Source organism: Apteryx rowi, unplaced genomic scaffold (assembly GCF_003343035.1).
Source record: "Apteryx rowi isolate R43461 unplaced genomic scaffold, aptRow1 scaffold_412, whole genome shotgun sequence".
In the NCBI taxonomy this organism is placed as follows: Eukaryota; Metazoa; Chordata; class Aves; order Apterygiformes; family Apterygidae; genus Apteryx; species Apteryx rowi.
The window spans coordinates 207189-235172 of NW_020450638.1; the positions used below are offsets into that span (position 1 = coordinate 207189).

The window sequence follows — 27984 nt, forward strand, 5'->3', positions numbered from 1 at the left end:
GCAGCTAGTTTCGTATGTTGACTTTTGAATTCAATCTCAAAAGTAATTCCCAAATTGGACTAAATATTGAGACAGCTCAAAATCTTAGGCAGGACTCAATTTTAGTAGTGGAGAAAAGGCTTAGTGAATGAGGGGACTGTAGAAGTCGTGTCTCTTCTTTAGTGAAAACAACAGTATTCAGTTTTGTAGGTGAAAGGCTTCCTAATCACTGAGATGATCCTCTGCCGTGTTTGTCTGGTAACACCATACGGTGCATTCTGCCAGTTTAAAACCTGAGTGACAAAAAACAGCAGTTTAGTTTGAGAGAGAATACATTCACTTTGTGCATGTTATTAATTGGGGACAAATGTAATTCTGAAAATAAATGTTTTAAGAGGCAAGTGTTAAACAATGACTTCCGTATAAATTCTAGTGATTCTAAAGATACAAATATGAAAAAATAATCATTTTAGTTAAATACTTGTATCTTTTTTTGATCAACTTGTAATCTCTGGCATATGCCACACATTTTAGAGCGGGTATCTTGTAATTGTGTGCTTTTCTGTCCTTGCCTTTGTTTCAAGACTAGTCAGAAACCCTTTGTATCAACTACTGTAGTTGTTTTACAACTTGAGTTGCTTTTTCTACAAAAATCCGATTGCTCCTATTAAAATGAAATTTCGTTGTTATAAAACAGAAATAGGGTGTGAGGAAAATTGTCTAATTCAATCAGACAATTCTGGCCACAACCAGAACAACTACAGGCAATTGATCAATCTTGATCTATTTTGTTTCACAAAAAAACAAAAACTTTAAAATAATGATAGTTCCTAGCCATACTTAAGAAAACAATTTATTTGGCTTCAGTGACAGCACAAAGAATTGAATCTTTGCCTACCTTTGTTTTAGAATTATTTTGAAAACAGAATTACGCTGTAGCTGAAAAGGAAAAAAATTACTAAATAAATATCTTGCACTACAATTGTTCTTTCAATATTTAGTCAAGATGATGCTTTAACATAGAAGACTGGAATAAAATGGCACTTAATATTTTTTTGTTTTTCCCCCTTATCCCCCTGCCCTTTTCTTTTTGGAAATACAAATTATACAAATGGTTCATGACTGCAATTCTTATTTGAATCTCTCAATTCAGGTAAGATTTTCATTGAAGTATAAAACATGAGAATGTGAGCTTTATACCTTCGATACCGGTAGTCTTGGTAGAACTGGTGTGTTGCACAGAGTGCTGCTAAGCTTATGGCTCTTCTAGCCTTTTAAGTGTTTCTACAAAATGAAGCTTCTAACTGCAGAAACCTAGGCTGCAGCAGAAGTAGTAGGTCAGTAGGAGCTAACCCAGGTGTCTTTAAGTACTGCTGTAGGTGCTTAAGAAGAGTAGAAAAAGAAGAGACTTTTGAGAACCAGGAGAACAATAATTATCTACAAGTGAAAAGAATTGAAGACCACAGATGTGGTTAAGTCAAAAAGAGGATAAAAAGAATGGATAGAGGAAATAAACTACAAAGTGGAAGGAGAGGAATAGGTTTTCTTTGGTGGTTTCTTTTTTAATAAAAAACAAAACAACTCCCCCCACCCATATGCTCTTTATTCCCCCACCCCACCCCCCACCTGCAAGAAACTGTTCAGGCTGACACAGTGGACGCACAATCCTGAGCAGAACGACAGTGAAAAACTAACCTATATTAGAGCAGTCTGGATGAATCCCAGAAACTCTGATTACTGGTTCTTGAAGACAATTTACTTGAAAGAGATCGTTCATCAGATACTCAAACTTAGCCCTTGCATCTCAGGTTTAAGAAAGCCTTGAAATACCTTGTTGTTTTATTTATTATTTATTCTAGGTTAATTACCAGTGTTTAACGCTTCCCCTTAGTGCCCTTTTTTTCTTTCTTTCTTTTTTTTTTTTTTGTTTGTTTGTGCCCTGGAAGAGAATGAAAGACCTATTGTTTGTAATTGCTCTTTAATTTGTAGTGTTTCTCCTCTTCAGCTGCCTTTTCTTATACCCCGGTGGGGTGTTTCCAGAATGAAAAAGTGGTGAAGTAAAGCTTTTATACAGTTAGTTTAGGGGGAAACAGTGTTTTTATTCACGTTAATGTGGATATGTAAGTGGTTTTTTTGAGAGTTAATTTGTGTGCTCAGTGGTGTAAGTGACATGGTACAAACTCTCCATGATGACGAAAGAGCCAGTATTTTGACAGGTCGTATGGCCCCACAGGGCAGTATCTTTTTCACCAGCTTCTCACGTAACAGATGGCATACCATAGCCATTTTGGATAAACTTGTTCATATCCTGCTAATGCCTAATGACTCTCAGTGTGTTTCCAACTAATTTATTCCATGCTTAAATTAAACTCTGTCCTATGTAAACTGCTGCAATTGCTTTTTTTTTTTCCTTCTAAAACTAAATAAGTAAAGGCTCTAATTTATTTCATTGTTCTTGTAGTGAAACTTGAGGAGTAATCCTTAATATCTGTTGGCTTTGTAGCCTCTTAATATTCCAAAGTTATCTTTTCTGGATAATGGGCTGTAAAGGAATATGATAAAAAACTTTTAATTTTAAAAGATGTTATATTATAGCAAAAATATTAACAAAAAGTATAACATGTATAACAACCATATTATTCTTCTGGAACTTGTTTTCCAGTTATCTAGAATTGATCTGCTTATCTAAGGAGCCATCAATTAAAAGTATTAATTCTCTAGAGAGAGACTAATAGGTCTTGTATCCTTTTCTCTCCACTTTCTGTTGCTCTTTCCATTAAGTCCAGTGGAAACTGGATTCATTTGCTTTAACAGCTCCCTTCTTCCCCCCTTCCCCTCCCCACACAATTTTTTTTTCCATTTTTAAGGATTTGATTGTATGCTCTGCTGGTCCAGAATACTTTAAAGAAATTCATGCCGTAATATAAAATCCAGAGACTCATCAAATCAAAATTTTGAAACGGACAAAAGATGTAAGCATACATTGGGTTCAAATGAAAATCCTAGTGAAAAGAGTATGAGAAACTACAGAATTATGAAGGAAAAATATTAAGGCTTTAAAAATTCATATAGCGCTCTCAACTTTCCATAGGCTAAGTGCTAATAAAACCTCTCTTGTAGAACTTTCTTTAAAAGTGAGTTACAACCTGATGCATGTGCAGTATTAGGTATTCTATTTAAAACAAAAAATAAGGATGCACCTATCTTTCTCTCTCCTCTTTTTTTTTCTTTTTTCTCTTTTAGCTTGATCCAAGGATCATCCAACCATTTCTGGCAGAATGCCGGCAAACTATTGCCAAACTAGATAATCAGAACATGAAGGCTATTAAAGGTCTTGAGGATAGGCTCTATGCATTGGACCAGATGATAGCAAGCTGCAGCAGACTGGTAAATGAACAAAAAGAACTTGCTCAGGTAATACATGTATGGGTGGTGGATTTATAGATGTATGTATGCTGTAAAAGATTATGATGAAAAAAAATTGCATGTCTTACTGCAGAGTAGTTTTCAAATATTGCAGTAGAGATCTCTTAATTCTATATTCATTAAAATTTAGCATTAAAATATTGGAATTTTCTACATCTTATGTTTTCAGTGTGTAACTCCAATTACTGCATATTCATTTGAATATTTATTGTATAGCATCAAACCAGCCTAAAATAGTACAGTTGGTGATAGACAGCACTGGATCTAAAATATTTCATAGGGCTTATGTTCATGTCAATTCATATAAATATGTGTGCATGTGTGTATAATTATTCTAAATATATGTATGTATATATATATATATAAAAAAAGCATTCTTCAAAGTAAAAAAAAAAAACCTTTCACATGTAATATCGTAGACTTAAAATAAGAGTAAATGCATTACGAACATGCAGAGCAGTAGTTCACTGCAACTTTGTCAACTGCATATTAAGCTGTATATTTTTATAATTAAGATTACTTCCATCGAGGTTCCCTTGGATATAAATTTGCAGAAATATTTAACTCTTCAGACAATCAAATATAAAAAGCGTCAATATAAAATTACTGCTTTGAGACACATCAGTGTCCAGTATTGTTTCTGGACTAGAATAGATCTTGTTTATTTTTTTTAGAAATCGGGCTTTTTCAGGGTGAGTAAGAATCAGTTAAAATATGGTGAAACAAAAACTTGGAAGATACCTATTAAGATGATACGTTGTCTTAAATCTTTTGAATGCTTTACAAACTGTACACACTTGTGCTGTATTAATGTGTCATTTTGCACGTTAATAAGGAAAGCTGCTAGTAAACCAGGATCTGATGAAGATATCTAACAGCTACAGACTTTGTATATGCTCCTTTTGAAAGTGGACTTTCAAATAGGTGGTTTTAGAGAGAATTTTTAGCTCATGGAAATGAAGGATGCATTTGACTTGAGTATTATCTTAGATTTGATAGCGTTATGTAGGGGAAAATACTATCTAAGTTCTAGCTGGTTTACAGCTGCTTTTTTATGTATGAAAATCCCATTTCAGTTGATTAAAAAAAAAAAAAAAAAAAACATTTTATAAGATATGGTGCTTGTTTTGAGGTTTTAAATAATGTTCCCAGAATACAATTTAAGCACTTCTGGACTTCTGTTTAGAATGAGCAATTAGACTGACATTCAAAGAAAAGTGATAACCCTGTGTGCCATTTTGTTTGAGCGTTGTCTGGTAAATATATTGCAGCTGAGATTCTTGGGCCACCAGAACAGCTCCATATTTTTTACATATTCAGTATTGTACTGTGTGAGGAAGGCTTTCATGGGAAACTAAAGACATTCCCTCTCTGGCCTCTGTATTAGTGGCTCGTTTAGAACACTGCATGGATGGGAAGACTTCCTGTCCAGCCTGGACAGTGTCAAAATTTATGTGATGCTGAACTGTTAAACCTGATGCTTTGTTTCAAGATATGACTGGTTCCTTTGACTTTTTAATGATCACTAAAGAAATCATAATTTTAGTAAATACACCAAAAAAGCCATGAATACATCAGAGTTGTGAAGAATTGATATAATATTCTGTTTTAATAATCGTGCTTATTTCTGTCCTGATAACTTAAAAAGTGCCTAAATGATACTTTTGGAGAAAACAGGTATATGCGTGGATGACGTGGGGGAGGGAATTTGTAGCAAGAATAATTTATCTAATTAAGGTAAGAGCAAGCTACAAAGTCCCCCTCAGTCTAGTTGCTACAAAGCAGTTTTGACACATGTTCTTAGTACTTTGAAGAGTGGACAACTTTGTGCCAATAGTAGATGTTCAGAGGTAGCCTTTAGTTGCTCGTAGGCTGACAAACAGGTTGTCATGAATCTGTCTGCTAGTTCATCCAGTCTCATTAAATGTAAGGCAGAAACAGAAGGAGAAAATCAATAATGAAAAGCAAGAATGATGCATGAAATTGGCATCATGCCAAGATGGCATGTTTGTGTGACAGGCAGTGTTCAGAACTAATTTGCTGGCTTGTTTTTAGTGTGTTGTCTTTTTCTGACCCTGTACTAATTCCAGGATCAAATAAATACATCCAGTCAGTTGGTGAGCTTCTCCAATCCTTAATCCTCTTTCTTGATAATATTATTTAGCTGATGTGTAGCTCTATCCATGCTGATGCAGTTAGACTGTTTCCAATACTTCTCTTTTACTGAGCAGGCATGCTCTCTTCTTTTATGAGCAGAAAAGAGGAGCTGGGATGCCAGAGAACTGTGCTTTAGGAGTTAGAGAAGGCTTGGGGAGATCAAGTGTCAGTTGTGGAAGGATTTTCTGGTGTCCTTATGATCTAGATCTAGGAAAACAATAAAGAAAACCAGAATTTCAGTTAGAGATACAGAATAAGACATAGCTAGGTTAACCTTTTTTTTCTGGAGGGAAGCAGTGAGTCCTTGGTAAGTGGTCATTTCAGATAGAGGTTCAGGGGAAGAGGTAATGTGCTTAATGACTGCTCATGAAGCTCCTAGTGAGGGGGGAGAGTAGTGTGCCTGCACTAGACAGTGTCATTTGAAGTGATAAGAAATTTGATTTAAAACTATTTCAAAATGCATAACTCCTTTATTTTTAAAATGTTTTAATGACATAGTAAAGCTCCTTTTTTAAATACCATTTCTGTAAAGAACTTCTGTTAGTTTCATACCTAAGATTGTCCTTAATGCCTTGTTTACAATGGAAAGCATATTAAAATATGTATGATCACTATCTGACATTCAGGTTTTCACCATTACATCAGAACTGGGAGCATGAAGAAAGGGATACAAGTTTCTTATTTTTGTTTACACAGTGGTATATCATTAGTGGGAGTAAGTGAACAGTGTTCTCTCCCTATCTTGCCAACACTGTCCCTTTTGAGACCCCAGGGGAGGAGGAGGCTGGCAGTCGCATAGGTCCCCAGGTTCCCGCTGCATCCTCTGAGCCATTGGCTGTCACACAAAGGTGGGTGCTACCAGTCCTTCTGGCAGCATTGTTTAAAAGTGGAACCTGTCTTGAAATGATTTCAGTGAATAGATTTAGGAGTAAGTTTGTGCTAAATCCCAGTCTTGCATAGGTGCTTAAATCATAGGTAGGTGGCTAACTCCAAGGGAAATTTAGCATGATGGAGAAGCTGCTCATGCACCCCTTTCCTCATTTCCCCATGTTGTGAATTGCATTCTTAGGTATGTTTTTTTCCTTCCTCATGTGAATGAGGAGCCTACCTCAAGTTTATTACTTCCACTTTTGAGAGGGACACCGAAAAGTCAGTTGGAAAGATACTTTCACCTTGTTTAAATGCTTCTATAAATTTGGGTATTGACACCTTTTGTAAAGTTATCAAAGATTTGTACCTTTCAAATTTTCATTGTTGCCTTGTTTTTTTATAAATCCTCTTTTTCTTTATTTATGGTATGAGTTTATTTGTTTTGTTATTTCAAGAACAATGAGATGTAATATGGTGTGTTTTCTGAGGCTTTGATTTGTTGAATGTGTGAGTTTAAACAGGTGACTAAGTATACTTCTAGTTGCTTTTATTTCTTGGTTTTATATTTGAGCCTCAGGAAGCATTTTAATACCAGTTTTAACAGATCATTTCATATGCTTGTATAATTTTGTAATATAAATCTTTCATTTAGTGCAGCTGTTTGGATACTATCTAAAAACCATTACAAACCTGATGTAAGCTATTAAAGCTGGTATCAAGTTATTCATTCAAATGATAGTCTGCATATAAATTTAAGAACAGCTGAGACAGCTGAGAACAAGGGGTTAATTTTATTCAACAACTTAGATGAGGACTTGTGTATGTTTAAACATAGTTCTCACGATTTGTGTAATTAGTGTTAATACTTGGTTTTACCTTGAAAGGACCTCATATAACTAGCACTTTAGCAGTTAACTAATTCTGTTCGTAAAGAAATAACAAGTGGGTGTACTTTATAGGACAGGGATAAGGAAAATCTAAATGGTAATCCTCGTGGCAATATATGTTTTGAAAGCTGTTGGTTTGTTTCCCTAGATGAGAAGAAGCTAATGCTCTATCTAGAATTTGACTTGACTATCTCTTCTGACCTCAGTCTCATTAAAATTCAAAATAAACTTATCTGCAGATGACTGTTTCATGGAATAAGTTAGAAGGCCACATTGCTTAGTTAATTTGCTTATTCCTACACCTGCGTTAAGAATTTTTTTGCTTTCCATAGGTCTTTTCCTTGAACTGACTAATAAACATCATCTTACACAAAAATTTGCTTGCATTATGCAGTTGAATAAGGGTTTGGATTTCTAGCCCCTAACATTCAATGTGGAAAGCTGCTTTGCTAAATTCAAAAGCTGCTTTCCTCTGTGGAAGCTGGAATTTGTAACGTAAGTATATGTAATTATGGTCCAGAGGTGGCATTACCTAATAAGAGAACTCTTCCAGGAAAATGTGGAGCCACTTTCACCTTTCAGTATGATTCTGTCTCCACTAGTTCAAATCTATACATTCTCATGCCTACACTGCCCTTGACTTTGGTCCCTGGTAGTTCTCTAATGCTTACTACAGTATCTTTCTTCATGGTCTTTGTCTTCCTTGGCTGAACAAACCAAGATCTTTTGATGGGCCTTCCTTTTTCTTGATCATCCTGTAACAGTTCTTCCCACCTTTTTTAGTTTTCATTCTTTTGGCTTGGCTAAAAAATATACTTAAAATGTTTGCAACCTGTTTTTGTTTCCTACAGAGTCTTCCCCCATTCAATGCCCAAGCTGCAGTATTCAGTAAACTGATAGCTGTTCAGTATTCTCTTCCATCTTCAGTGCACATCTTTCTTTTTTTCTTTTTTATTCCATGACAATTAACATGCTTGCTTGATACTTACTTTCTAATGATTTCTGCTTTGTTCTCACTAGAATATAAATACTTATTTCAGGCTTTGCAAGAATGTTTTACATCATCTCCTAATGTCAAGGTCTCCTCACATTCAGTATCAAACCAGCAATGATAGTGATTTCACTTTTCAGCATAACTGTGTATAACTCCACACTATACAGTACTTTTTGCTTCAGAAAAAAATGCTTAAAACTATTTTCTGGTCTTGATTTCTTTACTAAGAAAATATGAGCTTATGTGAACAAGCTTAAAGTACTTAATGACCACTCATGTGAGAGACATATGAATGTGAACAAAATCAAAGCTAGAATCTGGTTTTGTTTGGTGGTATTTTCTTGTCCAAGCTGCACCCTGTTTCCTACAATATCTTTTCTCACTTGTTGAATGTGGTGAAGAAGACAATGGCTTGGCGCAGTAGTTCTTATGCCAGCAGCTCTTTTCTCTGTCCCTGCCTTCCCTGTCTCTGCTGTATATGTATAAATACATTACCTTCTGTAACCTGCAGTTTGATACCCACTTCTTTAATGCAGTCCATCTTCCTTCTTCAGCCTCCCCACCCCTTCAGGAACTGCTTGGTACCATCCATGGTAGAGAACAGATAATTTCTTGCCTTGTCCATCTCCTACTTGAAAACAAGATATGTGGCTGCACTCTTGCCTCTTGTTCTTACATTCTCATTGTCTTGCTGAAGCCTTTTTGCTCTTTCTCCTTTGCTTCCTGGTTGCTCCACAGCTTCACCAGATATAGGGAAAATTTTAGAGCAGGCAAGCACTCATAACTAGAGAGAGTTGTCAGCTCTCCCCAGCATGAGTAGGACTTGCTAGAAACCCAGTTGTTGAGAGCTCATAGTGAGGTAAGTAACGTTGGTAAACTCCCTCACTTCTACTCATCCCAATACAGAGAGTATCTTGACACCAAAAGTGTGTGGACCACTGATCTTGCTATTCCTTCTAACTGGTTGTGGTACAAAGCCAGCAGCTTCTTAAGGAGTAAAGGAAGAAGAAAAATGTAGTACTGACAGGGTTTGCAGCTTCCCACCCATCCCTGCTGGACAACTGGTAAAATGGAAATTGTTTCAGAGAATCTGTGTTTCATTCCAGATTCTGTGGAGAAATGCGATCCTAATGCTCTTCTGTCCCTATCTCTTTTATCATCTTTTCTTACACCATAGAGGCCCAGGGTGAGTTTCTAATTCCTACTCCCATAATACGAATCACAGAATGGTTAAGTTTGGAATGGACCTCTGAAGATCATCTGGTTCAACCCCCCTGCTTAAGCAGGCCAAAGTCTGTTCTCCTGAAGTTCAGGGAAGGTTAAAGCTTCTGAGTAAGACCAATTTTAAGAATTTTTATGGCTTGTAAAACCACTTACTGTTCTTAAAGCTCACTCTTGGAAAAGGCTTAGTCTTTGTTACTCCCAAAGTTCATCCAAGAAGTCTGCTTCATACAACAGCATATGGAAAAGCTAATGCCAAGAAACTACATTTTGGAAAGGTTAAGAGCAACTGAAAATGTGTGCTTCTAATGGAAAATATTTTGCATACTTAAATATTAACACATGCAACAATAATTATTTGGTGTATATTTTGAAGACTATGCATTCTGCACTTCATAGGGAAGTTCAGTAATTTGTCTTAGTTCTTGGATGGCTGAAAACTTAGTGACAATGATGACGTACTTCCTAATCCAGTGGATAATTGAATGAAGGTCATGTCTGAATTCACACATATGTTCTTATGGGAATGATGGGGGAAATTAGCTTCACATATGAATTTCGTTGTACAAAAAATACATTCTTTAGTCCAAAGCAATGCTGAATTTGCTGTAAGTTGATGCAAGTCTTGCTTATGCCAGAAGTCAACAAGCTGGTTGTTAGCAGAAACTAGAATACTCATTGATCCTCTCATTCCCAGTAGCTACTTTTTTACACTGCATCAACTTTGTAATCTTTTATTAATGTTGGCTAGTTGTTTAAAGTTCTTATATGGTTATGTTTGTAACTTTTTGAGAGGAAAAGGGTTTCGGATGAGGTTTATTTGGAGTGGATTAAGAGTGAGGAAAGCAAGTTTGACACTGTACTAAACTATGTAGCATTCTGTTATATACTCCAGAATAGTTAAAGTAAGTTTATTAAAACCTCTCACATTCTTACAGAAGAGATGGACCACTTGATCATATGAACATGGAATATCTAAAGGATTCAGTGCTTTTTGCTTGTCATAAAGCTTTTGTAACAAATGTCTTCTGTCCTCTAGGGATTTTTGGCTAATCAGAAGAGAGCTGAAAACTTGAAAGATCCTTCTGTGCTGCCTGATTTGTGTTTGAGTCATGCAAATCAGCTGATGATTATGTTAACTAATCACAGAAAACTATTAGACATTAAGCAGAAGTGTACCACTGCCAAACAGGAGCTTGCAAATAATCTACAAGTCAGACTAAAGTAAGTTATGACTTTTCAACTTTATGTTGCAAATTCCACTTAGATCAAGAATGTTTAAACAAAAGTGTCGTGAAGAAGACTTTAGTAATGTGTGTATATATATATATATATTTTTTTTTTTTTTAATGGGAGAGAAAATAAAAGCTGCATCACTTCAGTTTATGAAGTTATTGTGTGAAACAAAACATTACTTAAACAGAAACTCTTCCTACAGTTTTAACAGTCTTCACATCAGTAAAACAATATCCAGGAGCCTGCATCTCTCCTCTGCCTCACATCAGCCTCACAAGCTGTCAGTCTTGTTTCAAATTTGACTGGCAATTATATTGATGTTTTCAAAAGAGTATAATGAACATAAGTAAAATGCTGTTCAATAGCTTGTGATCATATGAAAGCAGAAAAACCTGTCACTAGTTTGTGGCTTACTTACAGTTCATGAAGAATAGTTATATCCAGCAAAAATGAAAATGGCAGCTAGCAAAAATTAAGCTTTTTTCCTGTAAGTGTCATTTTTGTATGACATGGATGGTAATAAGTAGTTTGTATCACTCAATGGGAAATACAGTTTCCCCCCCCCCCCCCATTACTATACCTAATCCTTCAGCTTTAGTTAATTTGCCACATCAGATGCATGGAAAAGTTTAGAAGAGAGGTTAATAATTTCCCGGAAGAAATACTATTTACCCTAGCAGCTAATAATTAGGCCACACTGTGACCCTATTAAATGCTGGATAACCGTAGAGTAGAATTTTGTCTCCTTAAAGTTTACAGTTCGTATAGACAAGACAGGTACAAGGTGCATGAAGAAGTAAAGCAGAATCAGCAATGCAGTAGCAACAAAGATCCTGTTATAAAATAAATTATGGCTAGGTAAATCAGAATGTAGATTTTTCTCAACTGCCCATGCATGTTCTCTTATCTAAAAAGATAACTTTTCATGTGCCATTTTTCACTGTAACAAGTACTTGTGGATAGTATATAGCAGCTAGTTTGCCATAAATTTGCACTTTCACTTACTATGTGTTAAAATATTTGTGTAGCTATATGCTTAATTCCTGATTTATTAGAGGGGAAACATTTACATCCCTTTGGAAGAAATAAGCTTGTGAGGCATGGAGAGTATAGCCAAAGAGCATAGATCTGAAGAGAAGAATAAAACACAGATTAAAAAAAACAAAAACAAAAAAAACCCCACACTCTACTCTGGGTCAAACCAAAGGTTCTTCTAACCTATCTTCAGTAGCAGCTAGTAGCAAATGACCATAGGTATAACAATAAGGAAAGGACATAAGGATATTTCTCCATGAGAATATTTGCATATAGCTTAGCTTATCTGATCAAGAAGCATTCCTCATGTTTAATTGCTGATGGAGGTGGTTTTTTTCCATGAATTAGTCCAACTTTTTAAATTCACATAAATTCCTGGCTTTTATAACAGTAAGTTCCTACAGTTTAACTATATGTTAAGTGGAAAAAGTACTTCTTTTTGTATTTGAATCTTCCTCTTGTTAGTTTCATGTAATCCCCTCTTTTTATTTCTTACTATTTGTTACTGTGAGATAAAATCAACAGTGCATGTGTTTGTCTTGTAGTTTCCATGTTGGGATGTGTTCCTAGTTGCTTAATGATAACTTGTCTGTATATGTTACTTCACTTTTACTCCACTTCTGTCAATAAAAAACATTTTTATTACTTTAGGGGTGTAGCTGCACCTTATAGAAGATTTGCTGCCAAAGAAGTTATAATTTTTCCAATCAAACACACTGGTCTATCCCCTTTTAAGTAGTCGTCCTGTGATGTAATTATGTTGGTGTCTGTGCTTTAAATTAATGTAATGATCAAGGAAAAATTACCTGTATTCAACAAGACCATTGAAGATATGATTATACAAAATGGGAATTTTGTATAGTGTCTTAGAAGAATAGTGTCTTCTGTACTCTTGACATACCAGCTTTTTTAATCCCTATATGGAGAAGGTTACAATATCGCGCCACCTAAGGTTATGTATGCTAAAAGCATTACTTGTCAAAACCAAAACTTAACTCATATAGTGGTAATTTTCATTTTTGAGCACTAAGTAGACTTCTTTCTAGGAGAAATTAAGAGGAAACTTTAAGGCAGCTACTGAATTCTGAATTACTTGGCATTTCCAAATAGCCTGTTGTCCCATGTAAAATGATGTCATTGTTCAGTTGATTCAGACGTTGTTAATCTTGGTGAAATTTTAAATAGAGATGTCTAAGTTGTTATCTTCTAATGTGTAACCTACTTTTATAGGTGGTGTTGTTTTGTAATGCTTCATGCTGACCAAGATGGAGAGAAACTACAAGCTTTGCTTCGTCTTGTAACAGAACTCTTAGAAAGGGTCAAGGTTGTAGAGGCTCTCAGTACTGTTCCTCAAATGTACTGTCTAGCTGTTGTTGAGGTTGTAAGGAGAAAAATGTTCATAAAACACTACAGGGAGGTAAGTAAGAAACTTTTTGAGACCAAACCTTTATCAGTGTATAAGCCAGTAACTAAATATGTATATTTTGCCTTCTGTAGTGGGCAGGAGCTTTAATAAAAGATGGGAAACATCTATATGAAGCTGAAAAGGCAAAAAGGGAATCTTTTGGTAAACTGTTCAGTAAGTATTTTCTGTACTGTAAAATCAGTAATAACTATGGTTTTTTGTCTCTGTAGTTAAAATACCTGTATGATACTGTTTTTTGCTACTTTAAATAGGGAACACCCACAGCATGCCAAATGGTGCTAGTATGAACAATATTTTTTTCTAAGTCATGTTGCCATCAAATTAATAAAATTTTCCATATCATTTATGCAAAATGCTGTGAAAGCTCTAATGAGTTTAATGCTTGTGGTAGGTAAGATTTCAAAGTTATTACACTTGAGTGCAGTTTCTGTTTGAATGTGTTCTGCGACCTTTACTATTCTTTAGTTACACTTTTGAAAGTGTTATTGAATATTCAAGTACAGGCACAGCTTCCTCTGTACTTCCTCAAAACAAAAAAAATTAAGAACTGTGTCTGAAAAGCTGACCAGAGGTTAAAAATAAAATAAAGCCTGAAGTTGCTGATAAATCTCGTTCTTTCTCTAAAGTCTACAACGTATGTTCTGAATGAACTACTAAAATAAGAGAATTGAGCAAGAGAGTATCAGAAGACATTGGAACAGAGATTAAGAAAACTGCAAAGAAGAAAATTTGAAACAATTGTGTTTTTGTGATGGAAGTGAACATTATCAAAAAGGAGGCTTGAATGGGCGGCAGAGTTTATTTCACAGTCTTTTTTTGGTTGAAGTTCTGTGGTCACTTGCAATTTTTTTGTAGTCAAGAATGACATGCTCGGTAATGCTCTCAAATTTAGTCTAGCTGTTTAACTGGAGTAGCTCAATTGTTTTCCATTGAGGCATTGTTTGAATGTTGCATTTATTTCTTCTAAATAACTGATTTTTCTTTGCACAGGGAAGTCTTTTTTAAGGAATCGTTTGTTTAGAGGACTTGACTCCTGGCCTCCATCCTTTTGCGTATGTACTCAATATCTTTTTATGTTCTTTATTGCTTTTTATAAACTGTAGTTTCGTAAATTTAAAAAAATAAGCTTAATTCAAGCTATATGCCTATCATGCTGCTCTGGCACAGGTGAAACAGCTAGGAGCTAGAATTCTTTGCTATGTAAAGTGACCTTTATTAACATTGGTTCATAACTTGCAGTGTGGTAAGAGAGGAAATGCCAACTTGATACTGCTTTTTAATAAGGAGTCTGTAGTATTGAACAAAAAACTATTAAATCACAGGAAACAGAGGCCAGGAGGGATAATCCGATTGTCTAATCCGTAAAATTAAGTAGTAAAAGGAAGTAAAAGGTTTCCATGTTTTCCTATAATCACTGGATGAGTGAAACGGGGTTTTCATCTCTGTTGTCTGATGCGAGTGGCAGATAACGTGAAGGGTTGAAAAAGTATAACTGTAATCAAGTATTGCCTTTTGACTTTGATTTGATACAGTTTGGTTAATTCAAGTAGCGTATCTCTCCTTGATTCTGATATGGCCATCTTGCTTTGCCTGCCTTGTTTAACCTCTTCAGGTGGTTCTTTGTGGCTTTTTTTTTTTTTTTTGAAAGGGTTTGTGGTAAAAAAGAATGCTATTGCTTTAGTGTTTTAACTACTGAAATTTGGTTTTAGAAATTTAAATACTGAACTAAATACTTAGCTGCTTATTTATTAGCACACTAAATAAAGCTTCGGTCCCATCTCTTATCCCCTAACACACTGTTTATGTCTAGGAAGCTTGGTAATGAGAAGGAAATACTGCTGCCAGAGGCATTATGGACAGACTTAATGACTAAAGATATGAATGGATTTTTTTTATTAAGGAAGAGAGGTGGGAGTAAGTTCCTTTAAAAGGAGAAAGAAATCTTTCAAGAGAGATCAGAGTTTAACTGCAACTTCTGTTTAATGAATTAAGTTCTTTTTTTAATCCTTCCTTAGTCATCTTGATATTACTTTACAACTATGTGCAAATTATTTTCTTTTATACAGACACGAAAACCTCGCAGATTTGACAGTGAGCTTCCAGATATCTCATTAAGTGATTTGCAGTTTCTGCAGTCTTTTTGTCCTTCAGAAGTGCAACCATTACTCAGGTAAATCACCTTTTTAACTTTGTGTGGTATGGAAGTTGCTTCCCTTTCTGTCCAGCTCCTGCCTCTTCAATCCCCTCGCCCTCATTCATTGTGCATAAGAAAGTGACAAAGATGTTTTCTGAAGTGATACCATAAGCAATGCTCTCCACTGACTTACTGCAGATACTCGTGTTACCTTTGTGCTTCATGTACTCAAGAGCAGATGATTTGAACACACATATTCCCTGCGTATTCTGTATTGAGATGTAAAGGATGTTGGACATTCCTCTGAACTGCCTCCCAGCTAAAACAAAAAAATCTTCTCAGTTTTAGACTGAAATAAACTCATGTTGTGTTTCTTTGTCAGATCAGAATTATGTTAATGGTATTCTGAGGCAAATAAAATAAACTTCTTTAGCCCAGCATGATATCATAGAGAACTCCTGTATTCAATTATTGCTCCCCCTTTGTCAGACTTATGCTGCTGAAAGATGGGTTCTCTAAGTGTTTCCGCTGTCTAGGGGAATTCATCATTTCAAGCAAAAGCTCTATTTGCGTGTTTCTTACCTCCTATGATGAGACAGGCATGCAAATGTATGGAGGAAAGCGACAGTTTCATCTCACAGGCAAGTTAGTTGACAGTTTCTGATCTAGGACTTGGAGATGTTTTTCTGGGAAAGCTGTCAGAGTGAACTTCCAAACTCTTATGTCTTCAACCTGTAGAAATGTCAAACAAGATAATTGGCAAGAAATATGAGGGAGCAAGGTCCTGTCTAGGAGAAGATCTTTCCATCTGTTTCAGCACTATCAGGTGCTGCTTGTATCCATTGCTCTTCAGCTAGAAGGGATCTGCAGTTAGATTTGATCAGATTCTACTCTGCAGCCCCAGAGCTACAAAGAATAAAGTAAATCCAAAAGAAGATGCTCCACCATCAGCTTTCAGATTTGCCGACTGTATCAGCCTGATATCTGTTACTGCTACACACTGCAGGAGCTGAATTTGTTGTTCTCCTCTATTTTGTACTGGCATTCTGGTTTTGATTTCAGAATTGCTGACAATCCTTTTGGTATTATGGCTGCTGGCATTAACAATAAGTATAGTGAGTTTAGTTTGCAGGACAGCAGATTTAGCCTAGATCATGACGATACAGGTGACATACCCTGCTTAATTTCTGTTGTTAAGCTCTTAGTTTTGCTCCTCAGTGATTTTGCAGTTAAGATGCAAGCTATTATGCCATATTGCTGAGGTTTACTGGATTTACAGGTTTGTGAGAAGCTTACAACTTTTATGGGCAAGTTCCTACTGAGTTCAGGGATAATTTTGCTTTGCTGTTGTCAGACCAGTCAGTAACCAAACTGGGCCTAATGTAGTGACATCTCTTTCCACTTGATGGCAATAGAGGTGAGATTGTCATGTGCGTCCTGGTTTCTGTGCTCAGGATTACATTAGGTGGAAGTGTTGATGATAGTGGTGGATTTTCAACTGCAGTGGGCAGAGCTGTCAAGCACCTTGATAAACGCTGACCTTAAGACCAAACTTTAGAGCAGTGCTCTCTTTGGTATTTTCATCTAATATCTAAAAAGGAAACTCAACAATCGGCAGACTAACGGTCTGAAGCCCAGTGCCAAGTCCTTTCCCATCAGCACTAATTTCTTGAGCTGCAGAGTTAATGGTACTTCTACTCATTTACAGTGCTTCAGTCTTCGCAGCTTCTCAGTTTAAGCAATTATTGAGATCTTAGTTCTAGAAAAATGCACTAGATGCCACTTGCTTTATTTTTTTGAATAGAGAATGCAAAATACAGTGAATTATAGTCTGTTTTTATTATACTGTGAATGTAAATAAAATCCTGATTTATCAGTGGAGCTATTCCAAACAAGTTTAAAAGTCTGGAAATACAGGCTCTCAAGAAAATTAAATGTTGCTTTTCTAGAGGTTTATAAAATTTACAGTTGGAGGATTGTTATGCAGCACTTGCATTGCAATCACAGCAGATTAATCTTTTAATTTAGAATACCTATTATTAAAATAGAATAATAGAGAATTAATAGCTACTCCAAAAGAGAAGCTGAACTGGTGAGAATCCAGGAGAAAAGAATCAAGTCATTAGTGAACATAAGTGCTTCAATTACAGATTTAATCGCTAGAAATTCTCTTCTATTAATGTTATTTTAATTCTAGGTAATACCAGTAAATATTTTCTCAGAAGGAAAGACTCCTAGATATTACTTCCCCATTATTGTGTTTATCATTATGTACTCCTTAAAAGTGCTGAAGTTTTTAATTAAAAATACAAATATCAGGTGTTTTTTGTGGGTTTTCCTTGTAAAATAGATGTAATGAAGAAGATAAAGGATAAACTTTACACAATGAGAAGTTTAGTCTTGTTTGAATATACACATAGCAATTTAATGTGTTTGATTATTAGGTGTTATAATGTTGGGAAAAAAAATAATCCTATGCTGTCTTTAAGGGTTCCCATACTTTGTGACTTTGAACCTCTTCACCAGCATGTACAAGCTCTCCATAACCTGGTAAAAGCAGCACAGAGTTTGGATGAAATGTCACAAACCATTACAGACCTACTGAATGAACAAAAGGTATTTGTTTTTCTTTACTAAGACTTCAGAGAAGTAAAATATTTTCATAATACTGTTTTAACAACCTCTTCAGAAAAAAACTTTTTGTTTTTCAAAATGTGTGGATTGATTTATTGGTCTCACAACTGCATAGTCATGTAGTTTCCTTTCTAATCACATACTAGTAAATATTATGAGAATTTTGAGCTCTTCAGGGAGTAAAATGAGCCTCTTTAGGAAACAGTTAAAGATGTTAAATATCTTCTAAACATTTAATGGATATTAAATTCTACAGAATTTATAGAATTAATAGAATACATTCTAGAGAATTTAGAGTTTTTCTTTTAATATTTCTACTTTCTGCTTTTTTTCTTGAGTTTCTGTATGCAAAATGTGTTGGTTTTGCCTTTGTCACTTTGGTTTGTATTTAATGAGGTCGTTTGTTACTTCTGTTTGTGTTCGTGATTGCTTCTGAAGTCCTTCTGGCACAAGCAATTAATGAGAATTCCGGGCCTTGATTGGTTGTCCGCATTAACCTTAAAATTGATATGTCAGCTACTTCTTTCTTGCAGTCCTGTGGGTTTTTTTGTTTGAAATATATGCAGTCTTTTTCTTTCTGTATAGAAGGAACAGATGTCAAAAAATCTCTTCCTTACAGTTTCACTCTGCCTTTCAAGCAGACTCTTTCCCCTGGAAACTGTTCCTGTCAGTCACTTTCAATTGCTTCTTTATGGTCTGTCCCTAACTTTCATAATATACCAAACAGCCCTTTTAGCTTCTGTAGTCTGTCTGTTCTGACTGTAGCCTGTTCCAGCAAAACCCCAGGTGACACTAGAAATGCTTAAACTTTTATTTGAAGCTGACTGCTTCAAACTGTGGCTTCTTTAGCAGTTTTACTATAGGAAAAAAGGTGCAATTTTTATGGGACTCCATTTGGTCACATCTGAGTGATCAGATGTGTTTTGATGCTGACTAAAAGCACATTCTGTGCCTGTCCTTATATTGAACTTTTCCTAGTCCCAATTGAATTTAATGTTTATACATTGAATAAAATACTCAATCCAAGGGGAAAAAAAAAAGTAATTTTAAGAACACAAGCATTTCTGTATGCTTGTTTGTGGAGTGTCTTTCTGTAGAAATGTTTTCACAATGATAGTTTGGATCAGTTTTCCTCCTGTCGAGATCTTCTTGGAACTTTCACTTCCATTTTGCTTTTTTTTTTTTTTTTTTTTTAGCCAGTTCAACTGTGAACTCATGAGGAAAATCCATTGTTTCTGCAGAGTCTGCTTGTCTTGTGAGGAGAGGACATTCCCCATTCAGTTTTATAATTCAAATTTGTTAGGAGCAGAGGAGTAGAAGTCATTGACTCTCGTTTACTGCTACATCACACAGTCATGTTATGTAATGTAATCTTGTGCGTAGATGTTAAATTCTGTTTAAACAGAATTTTTTGACCACCATTACAGTAATTTCTTTTGGAACTCATCTGTCACCTCTACTGTCTGTTTGGAAGCAACCAGCCTGCTACTCAGTTGTCTTTATGAATATCTTCAGATTTGTCTTGGATATTGATTCCAACTACATTTTAGAACACACACAGTGTCTCAGTGCTATATAAGATCTGTCAAAAGGTTAAAATATCCTTCTCCTCCTTCCCATGGTGCTGTTGTATGTTATATCTTTGAGTTGTTACTTATTTCTATTTTTAATTTGTTCTTGACGTATGGGCCTGTTCAATTTTGAGTTGGAAAACGATGGTCTGAGATGCTCTGAGTTGAAGGTGGACTTCTACATACCATAGCATGGTCCATTGGAACACTTCCTGCTGTTTAGAAGTGAATCCTGTTTTGTGATATAAGCGGGAAGTGCTGAAGCAATTTTTCTACATCCTTATTGAACTTTATTCAAGTTGTATCATAATAACTGCCTACCTAAATGATACTACTACAATGACTGAAAGATTTTAGTGTGTTCTGGGAATGCTGTATTCCAGCATCACTGTTTACTAATTCTTTTCCCATGTATATTGAATCCTCACTTTGAAAAAGTACTAACTGCTGCAGATAAGCTTGAAGTCTTTAAATTCTTTATAGCTGGTAACTCTGTCTTATTTATTGCCTTCTTGTAGTAACTTGTGGTGGGCTTGTCTAGTACAGTCTCTCTCCTGGATTTTAAAAACAGCTGTTTTGATAGCAGCTTAACTTGAACCATTTTTTAAACTTTTTTTTTAAGGTAGAGTGTTTCCATGAAACAACACAGAGGCTTTCAGAGCTCACCTTCACTTACTTGTCTCATAGCTACGTTTGGATGAGATTCTTCTGTCTCTTTTTTCCTATTGCTTATTGCATGTGAAAACTATCAAATAAGATTCAGCTACCTAAACCTAAAATATCCCTGAGACTTCAGGTCTTGAAGCAATTTCTGGCTGCTCCCCTTTTTTCTTTTTGGTGGAAGAGCTATTCCAACCTGCAAAAATCTGACAGCTTTGTACTTTCAAATTATTTGATCTATTTTCTATAGATTAAGTGCCTTGTCATTGCAAGCAAATGGAAGTGAAAAACTGCTCTGATTGCTGCTTCTCAAAAGAGGGAATGCTGGGTAGGAAACCTGACATTTTGGGGGATTCAAAGTTTGGAAGCCAAGGTACTGCACAAGTTAATTTGAAATTTAATTATACCTAATAACAATGGAACAAATGACAGGAAAGGTGTCTTGTTCAGTCTGGGGCTTCACCCATCTTAATGCTCTGAAAGTCCATCTAAAAATTGGTTCAGACTTGTTTATCCAGGAAATTTTTATTGATATCTGGCTGCACAGAAAAGATATATTTGCCAAATCAGGAGAATCTCTTCTTTACCCTGTTCTCTTTTGCTGTGCTTTGACCAGTTAGGGTTCTTGGCTGACTCCGAAATGTCAAATACTTAGACAGATTTTGATAATTGTCTCTTTTCTTAGAGTAAATTACATTGCACAGAGCTGGGCCACTCATGATGTCAGATGAGAATGACCATCTCTATATGTCATTTCAGTGATTCATTTGAAATTTTTTGAATTGAGCCAAATAGGTCTTTTGGAAAGGTTTTTCTCCTCAGAGATGTTGTTCTTATTACTTGATGAAAGAAATTAGTTGGTCTTCTCTGGGCCACTTTGTTCTATACATGATCCAGAAGGTTTTTTTTAATGTACTACTTTTACCCAAGTCTGCCCAGCTTGGCACAGAGTTGGAAGGGAGTGTGTAGGCAGGAAGCCTTGCTTATATAGCAGAATGTTGCTACTGTACCTGGCCAAGGAGGCCCTTCAGCCCCAGCCTCCCTTTCCATACTGGTGGCAGCAGAAGCCTGGTTCTCTAGATTGGACTGTGACAGCAGTTCAGCTTCCGGGGCAGAGGCAAGCAGGGTGGTGGTTGTTGTGAGTTTTTTTTGGTTTTTTTAGTTGCTTTGGGCAGGAGAGGAAAGCTGAGGCTGCAGACAAATGAGTAAAAAGCAGGTCAAACAGGAGATGGAAAATTTGGTTCCTGCGTGGCCATGAAGCTGGCTCATCTAATGTGGTGTACTAAGTATGCTACTAATTTTTTACTGTCCTCTTAACTCTTTACTTCAGCTTTCTGGTTCATAGAACATTAATCATTATATGCTTCTTTATCTGACTTGAGTATTACATCGGAGTAATTAAAGAACAGTAACTTCATTTTTAATGTGTTATTTCTTTGGAATTTGTTTTCCTTTTTAATGCTTTCTGCTTATTCTGTGTGTTTTAGTGGTCTCACACCAAAGCAAATGTTGTGCCCTCTCATTTCGATAATAGAGACAAAGTTTAAGCAGATCAGTGGTTGGGTTAAAGATATCCAGAAGAAAGTTAGTGCTGTAGGAGTGATGTAAGATGATTAAGGTGTTTTCTCCACTGTTAGCAGGTAATTAATGCATGCAATCCTGTGGTATTAAAAGTTTCCCTTGTAAGAGAAGCTGGCTTTTCAAATGAGATTATGAACACCATTTGTTATAGTCGAGTTTGAAGTCAGCGCTATTCATAATCCTTCAAAGAATTTCCCCATTCCCTGACTGTAAGTTAACCACAGTAACATAACTAGAACAAGGCATGCAATCCAGCATTTCAGAACTTGACAGTTAATTCTGCTCCTCTCTCTCTGCCTTCTGTTTTTTTCCTTGTTTGCTCTTGACTCCTTTTCCTTTGGGATCACAAGAATTACAGTGTATGATGCAGGCATACATTGTTACCTGTAGATTGTAAATAGGCAGGCAGGCATGGCAGACACCAGGTTCTCAGGAAAACAGGCAACAGTAATCAGTCTTCCACATAGTTTCAGCTCCCCAAAATGTGAGGTTTTACTCCTCACTAGGCAGTAATCTAATTGGAGCCTCAGCTCACAACAGCCACTGCAGAACTATGGAATTCATCATTGCCCCTAGCTGGGAGGGAACCATGATCAGTAGAGTGTTGCAGCACACAGTGATGGTCTTTTTTTCTTTTCATGCTATGGCCTTATTTTCTACCTTCTGATATCATCTTGTAGGAATGCCAAAAAACAGATAACATCTTCCCTTTGTGTGTGGCTCTCTGTATGACTGCCTCATATTTAAAGTCTTTGAAGTGATTTTTTTTATGTGCTTATTGACATCTGTGATGCTATCTTGTATTACCATTAAAGAAAGCTCTGGTTTATCAAAATTAAATGTTTGTCATTTAAAGCATATGCTTTGAATCCAGGCACTTATCAGTGTATACTGTGTCCTTCAACACTTTCTTTTAAATGTTCTCTTAGACAAATAACAAGCTGAAATTTGACCCAAGGGAAACATATTTAAATATGAACTAATACTACTTTTATCAAAGCAGCATTTCCCTGTAAGTTTCTTTTCTGTTCCTTATATGCTGTGCTCATTTTCAGTGACTAAAGACAATATTTTGTATATAGTGAAGAAAAAGTGGCAGTTTTCATCATCAGAGTTCAAAATCACTGTATGACTAACTTCCATAAATAGAGATGCAAAGGCTAATGGAGGTGAGGTATATATGCAGCTCACTATTTGGATGGGTGTCAGAGCTGGAAATAAATTCTTCCTAAATCTCAGTTCAGTATTCTGTTAGTCACACTATGTCCCCATTAAGAAGACACATATTTTGGACAGAGAAGGGTAGGATTCCTTTTTGCATAGCAGCAATTTGTGAAAGATTGAGAAAACAAAAATTAGCTGCTTTTACATCAGCAATCTGGTATCTGTCACTTCTCTCTGTTGTTTCAGAGTTCTATTCCTGACTGTTTATTGCCCTGCTCCACTAACTGTTGTCAGTCTCAAATGAAGTAACTGAGTCCAATGGATAGCAAAAGTTTCTTCCATAAAAATTGATGTACTAGAAGAGAGTAGGGTCTCAAGAAAAGCACACAATTGAAATGTATGGAGACAATATGTCTGGTCCGGAAAACAGAGAGGCAAGAGCAGAATCATCATGGTTGTCAGCCCAAGGAGATTGTTTTTTCAGAACAGATCACCAGTCTGAAAGCTCTCCAGCACTTTGAAACTGAACACCTTATGTACTTTATTGCAAATATTCTGATGAGCCTTCAGGAACAGTTAAGTTTTTATGATGGTCAGATTCTGCAGAGAGATAAGATCAAACAAGTCCTTCAAGGATGAAGGACAGAAAAAGAAGGTAATGTTGGCCTATAGTCTTAAAGATACTGCATCTGAGATCTTTCAGAACACCGATCCATTCCAAAAACCCAACAAATCTCCAGTTTGTGATCTTGATGATCCTGCTCCTGCCTCTCCATCTCTGTTATAGATACTCCCTTTATGTATTTAAGCTGTGTGTATTTCACTATAATTTTCTTGGGGGGAAAATGCCTTGCTATCCATCCTATTATAAGTTGCTAGCGGTAAAAAGTGAGGCTGTATGTGTCTTTTAATGATTTCAGCTTTCAACTGGGTTGTGTTCTGCACTTGCTGAAGTTTAAGGTTTGCATTTTTTTCCTAGGATTCTGCAGATTCTAGTAATGTTAGCATTAGGGATTTGATATTCCCTGTTGTACTTGATAGTTAATAGCATAAGATACTGCAGGTTGACTGTTCCTAGTTCTGGTAGATGTGAAGATAGTAAAGGAAGATGACTTTAATTGTCACTTCAATTTTCCTGGCGAACAAAGCTGCAAGCAGTGAATTTATTATGTTAGATCTATCAGAAAGGAAAAATACGATAATCTATAACTAAAGTGTAATCTATAGATAAAGTATAATGTAAGTTAAATTGGTTTTCAGTAGTATTCAAAAAGTTTGAGAAGCTTTTAAAATTAATCTCAGTAAGGTCTTACAATCTGTGTAAACAGCCTGTGTTTTGTAGTTTTCAAACTCTGGTGCTTTTCTGAATTTCAGGTGCATAAAAATAAATGCATGTAACTTTTATCCATTGGCCTGCAGTTATAATGCTAACTATTATAAATCATATTTTAACTGAATTCACTTAATTTATATATTCCATGGCAATACAGAAGAGCACTCATGTCTATGACTGCATGTATTGTAAAATCTGAAATCTTGTTTTATAATTCTTGAGTTCTTACTGAACAAGAACTAGTGATAATGAGATTTTAACATGTTATCTCTCTGTCCCAATTAATGAGAAGATTCACATGAAGAAAGTAGGTTTCAGCCTTTTAGATATCAAAAGGACTAGAGCTGATCAAAGTTACTTGGGAATAGTTCTGTAAAGGTGGAGAAGCTCACGTAATCTTTGTACTGTTTTACATGCTACTGTTACTCATTTAATTTGGATGGTTAATCTAACTCTTAACCTTTCAGTGCAGAGCAAAGGGCATGGAGCTACATAATCAGGTTTGACAGTATCTAGAGTTTATACAAAATGACAAAAATTGGGAGAGACAGGAATAGTGTGTGTGTGGGGGGGGAAATCCACCAAAACTGGGACCTCCTAAATTCTGAAGAATGAGAACATTACTTTTCATTAGAATGTGCCCTTCATTCTTCTCTCCATCTCTTTACATTGTCCACACTGCTGTTGATACCTGTTGCTGAGTTATTCTACATTTCTGAACAGGAAGAACAGTTTACATGCATGGTCTTGATACCCATATTAGTAGAAAACAGTTTTGTTGCAGTAAAACTTTTTTTTGTGAACTTTCTTTAATATTCATATTAATAGTGACTTCTGAATTGCACTGATTTTTTAACAACAATATTAAACAACAGCAGTAAAAAATATATATATGTTACCAGCAGTATTATCAAGAAAAACATTTTAAATAGGCTGTTAGAAAACAAAGGTTGTCTACTTCTGGCTAGTTTGTTACTTAAATTTTTTTGTATCATCTAAATTTACATTTCAGTCCTTTAGAATATAATATGTAATTTTTTTAGGATTTTTATACTTAATATTTACATACAATCCTTTTTATGAAACATTCTTGAAATTATCTTAATTTCTTCAACTTGCTTTTAGTTAAATTTTAGTCTTTCTTATTTTGGACAGTTATGGTGAATAAGGCTGACTTTTCTAGTATTGCCGGATAATTTTTAAACAACTTAAAATGCTAACACTTTTGCCAATCACTTTATTAAATATTTGTTTCATATTTTACAACTTACAGGCCTCCAATAGTCAAGCATCACCACAATCTGCTACTACACCAAGGATGGAAAGTACAACAGGAACCACACTTGCTACCTCTTCTAGAACTCCTCCATCACTCAGTCTTCAGGGTCCCCTGTGTCCTCCTGTGTGTCCTCCAGCTCCATTAGAGGAATTATCTCCAGACAGCATTGATGCTCATACATTTGATTTTGAAACTATTGCCCATCCAAACTTGGAGCAAGCTCTTAAGCAAGGATCATTGGACTTGGATTCATTGGCAGAAAGTCCAGAATCTGATTTTATGTCAGCAGTGAATGAATTTGTAATAGAGGAAAATCCAATATCTCCTAATATAAGTGATCCACAAAGTCCAGAAATGATGGTTGAATCTCTTTATTCTTCAGTTATCAATGCAATAGATAGTAGACGTATGCAAGATACAAGTTCTTGTGTAAAGGACGTTTCAGTGGAAAATGCATCTCTCAGTGTTTGCATGGAGAAGTGTAGGATTATTGCTCAAGATTCAAAGGTACATTTAAGAGGTATAAAAGATGATCTGTGCCACTTTAGAACACTCGTACAAAAAGAACAGTGTGACTTTTCTAATTCTTTAAAATGCACTTCATTAGAAATAGTAAATGTTATTGAGAAGGTAAAACTTTCACTTGAAAAAACACTAAAAGATAAACATCAAAAAGAATTGCAATCTTTGAAAAGTGAATATGAAATTAAAATGAATAAATTACTGGAGGATGGTGAAGAAAACAAAAAAAAGATTAAAAAGTTAAAAAGTGACTTATTAGGCCTTGAAGAAGTTCTTCAGAATAAGAATAATGAATTTGCAATGGTGAAAAATGAAAAAGAAGCTGTTGTTTGCCTTCAGAACGAAAAAGATCAGAAATTACTTGAATTGGAATGCCAAATGAAGACGCAAAATTGTGAAATTAAAGAACTTAGGCAGTCACGTGAAGTAGTACTTGAAGACTTGAAGAAACTTCATGTTGAAAATGATGAAAAACTACAACTTTTGAGGGCAGAACTCCAGAGTTTAGAGCAAAGCCACTTAAAAGAACTGGAAAATAACCTGCAAGCCAGGCATTTGCAGGAATTTGAGAAGGTAATAGCTGAGCATAAGGACTGTTTAGATAAGTTAAAAAAAGAGAACCAGCACAGACTTGAACAAATGCAGGAATCTCATGCAGCAGTTGTCCAAGAGAAACTACAACAGGTGGAAGAGTTAAAACTCAAAGTTTCAGATCTGTCTGATTTGAGGTGCAAGTTAGAAGTTGAACTTGCACTGAAAGAGGCAGAAACTGATGAAATGAAGCTGCTTTTGGAAGAAAGCAGAAACCAGCAACAAGAGACCTTAAAATCGCTGATTGATAAGGAAACGGAAAACTTAAAAAAGGAGATAGATAAATTAAACAATAAGATACAAGTTAATAATGATGAATATCAAGTGGGCTTGTCAGAACTAAGAACTCTAATGACAATTGAAAAAGATCAGTGCATTTCTGAGCTAGTGGACAGACATGAAGAAGAGTCAAAATTGCTTAGAACTGAATTAAGCAAAATAACGTTTTTGCATCAAAAAACTTCTGAAGCAGAAAAAAGACTTTCAGAGCAAATAATGGAACTACAAAGTAAGTTAGAGTTGGAAGTGAGTGCCCTAGAAAAGGCAAAAACAGAAAAAGTGGCTCTCTGTGAGCAGCAGGAAAAATATGAAGCTATTATCCATAAGCTTGAGGAAGAGAAAGAACTGTTAGTATCTAACCAAGAACAAGACAGGCAGTTTCTCATTCAGAAGCTCAATTGTGAAAAAGAGGATGCAGTACAAACTGCTTGTAAAGAGTTTGAATTACAGAGGGAAGCTGCTGAAAAAGGGCTTTTGGAAAAAATACAACAACTTGAGATGCAAGTAAATCAGAGGTACTGTAAGAATTAAGTTGCTGTGTTTTCATAGTAATCTAAAAATAATTAATCCGGTATATTCATGATACAATATGCAGTAAGTAAAATCTATATATATTTGTAATAGTACTTATCTGTTTTGGTTTTTATAAGTTTCAAGCAATTTCACTTTTATAGGTAGTGATATTTCTGTGTCAACAGTTAATCTCAGGGATCGTAAACATCTTATGCAATATTACTTTGGACACTAATAAAGGTTTTATAAAATTTCGATGTTGTAATGTTACACCGAAGGAGTGTTTCCACAGTCGTATGCTACTTTAAATTCAGGTTTAGCCTCTCTTTCCTGTCTGGTCCTTTGCTCTGGCACTAGCACTTGTGTGAGCATGCAGTAGCTAGCTTTTAGGCCAGTAACTTTATTATACTGGCTAACCATAACTCATGTGAGTTTCATGCTGGCATGAAAAAAGCATGGGGGAGTATATGACCAGCTGAGAATTGTACCATG

General features: G+C 35.6%; 1 protein-coding gene across 7 annotated transcripts in view; it reads left to right on the plus strand.

The window, feature by feature from the left end:
* RB1CC1 (RB1 inducible coiled-coil 1) overlaps positions 1-27984 on the plus strand; it is a 73678-nt gene that overhangs the window by 23864 nt on the left and 21830 nt on the right. For all 7 annotated transcript variants that reach the window (XR_003255203.1, XM_026075842.1, XM_026075841.1 and 4 more), the window contains 8 exons: positions 3223-3393; positions 10574-10758; positions 13036-13222; positions 13303-13384; positions 14222-14283; positions 15298-15401; positions 17855-17981; positions 25582-27494. Coding sequence is in view for 6 of the 7 variants with exons in the window: in XM_026075842.1 (XP_025931627.1) it covers positions 3223-3393; positions 10574-10758; positions 13036-13222; positions 13303-13384; positions 14222-14283; positions 15298-15401; positions 17855-17981; positions 25582-27494 (2831 nt within the window). In the remaining variant the exon portion in view is untranslated. The remainder of the gene's footprint in view (positions 1-3222; positions 3394-10573; positions 10759-13035; positions 13223-13302; positions 13385-14221; positions 14284-15297; positions 15402-17854; positions 17982-25581; positions 27495-27984) is intronic.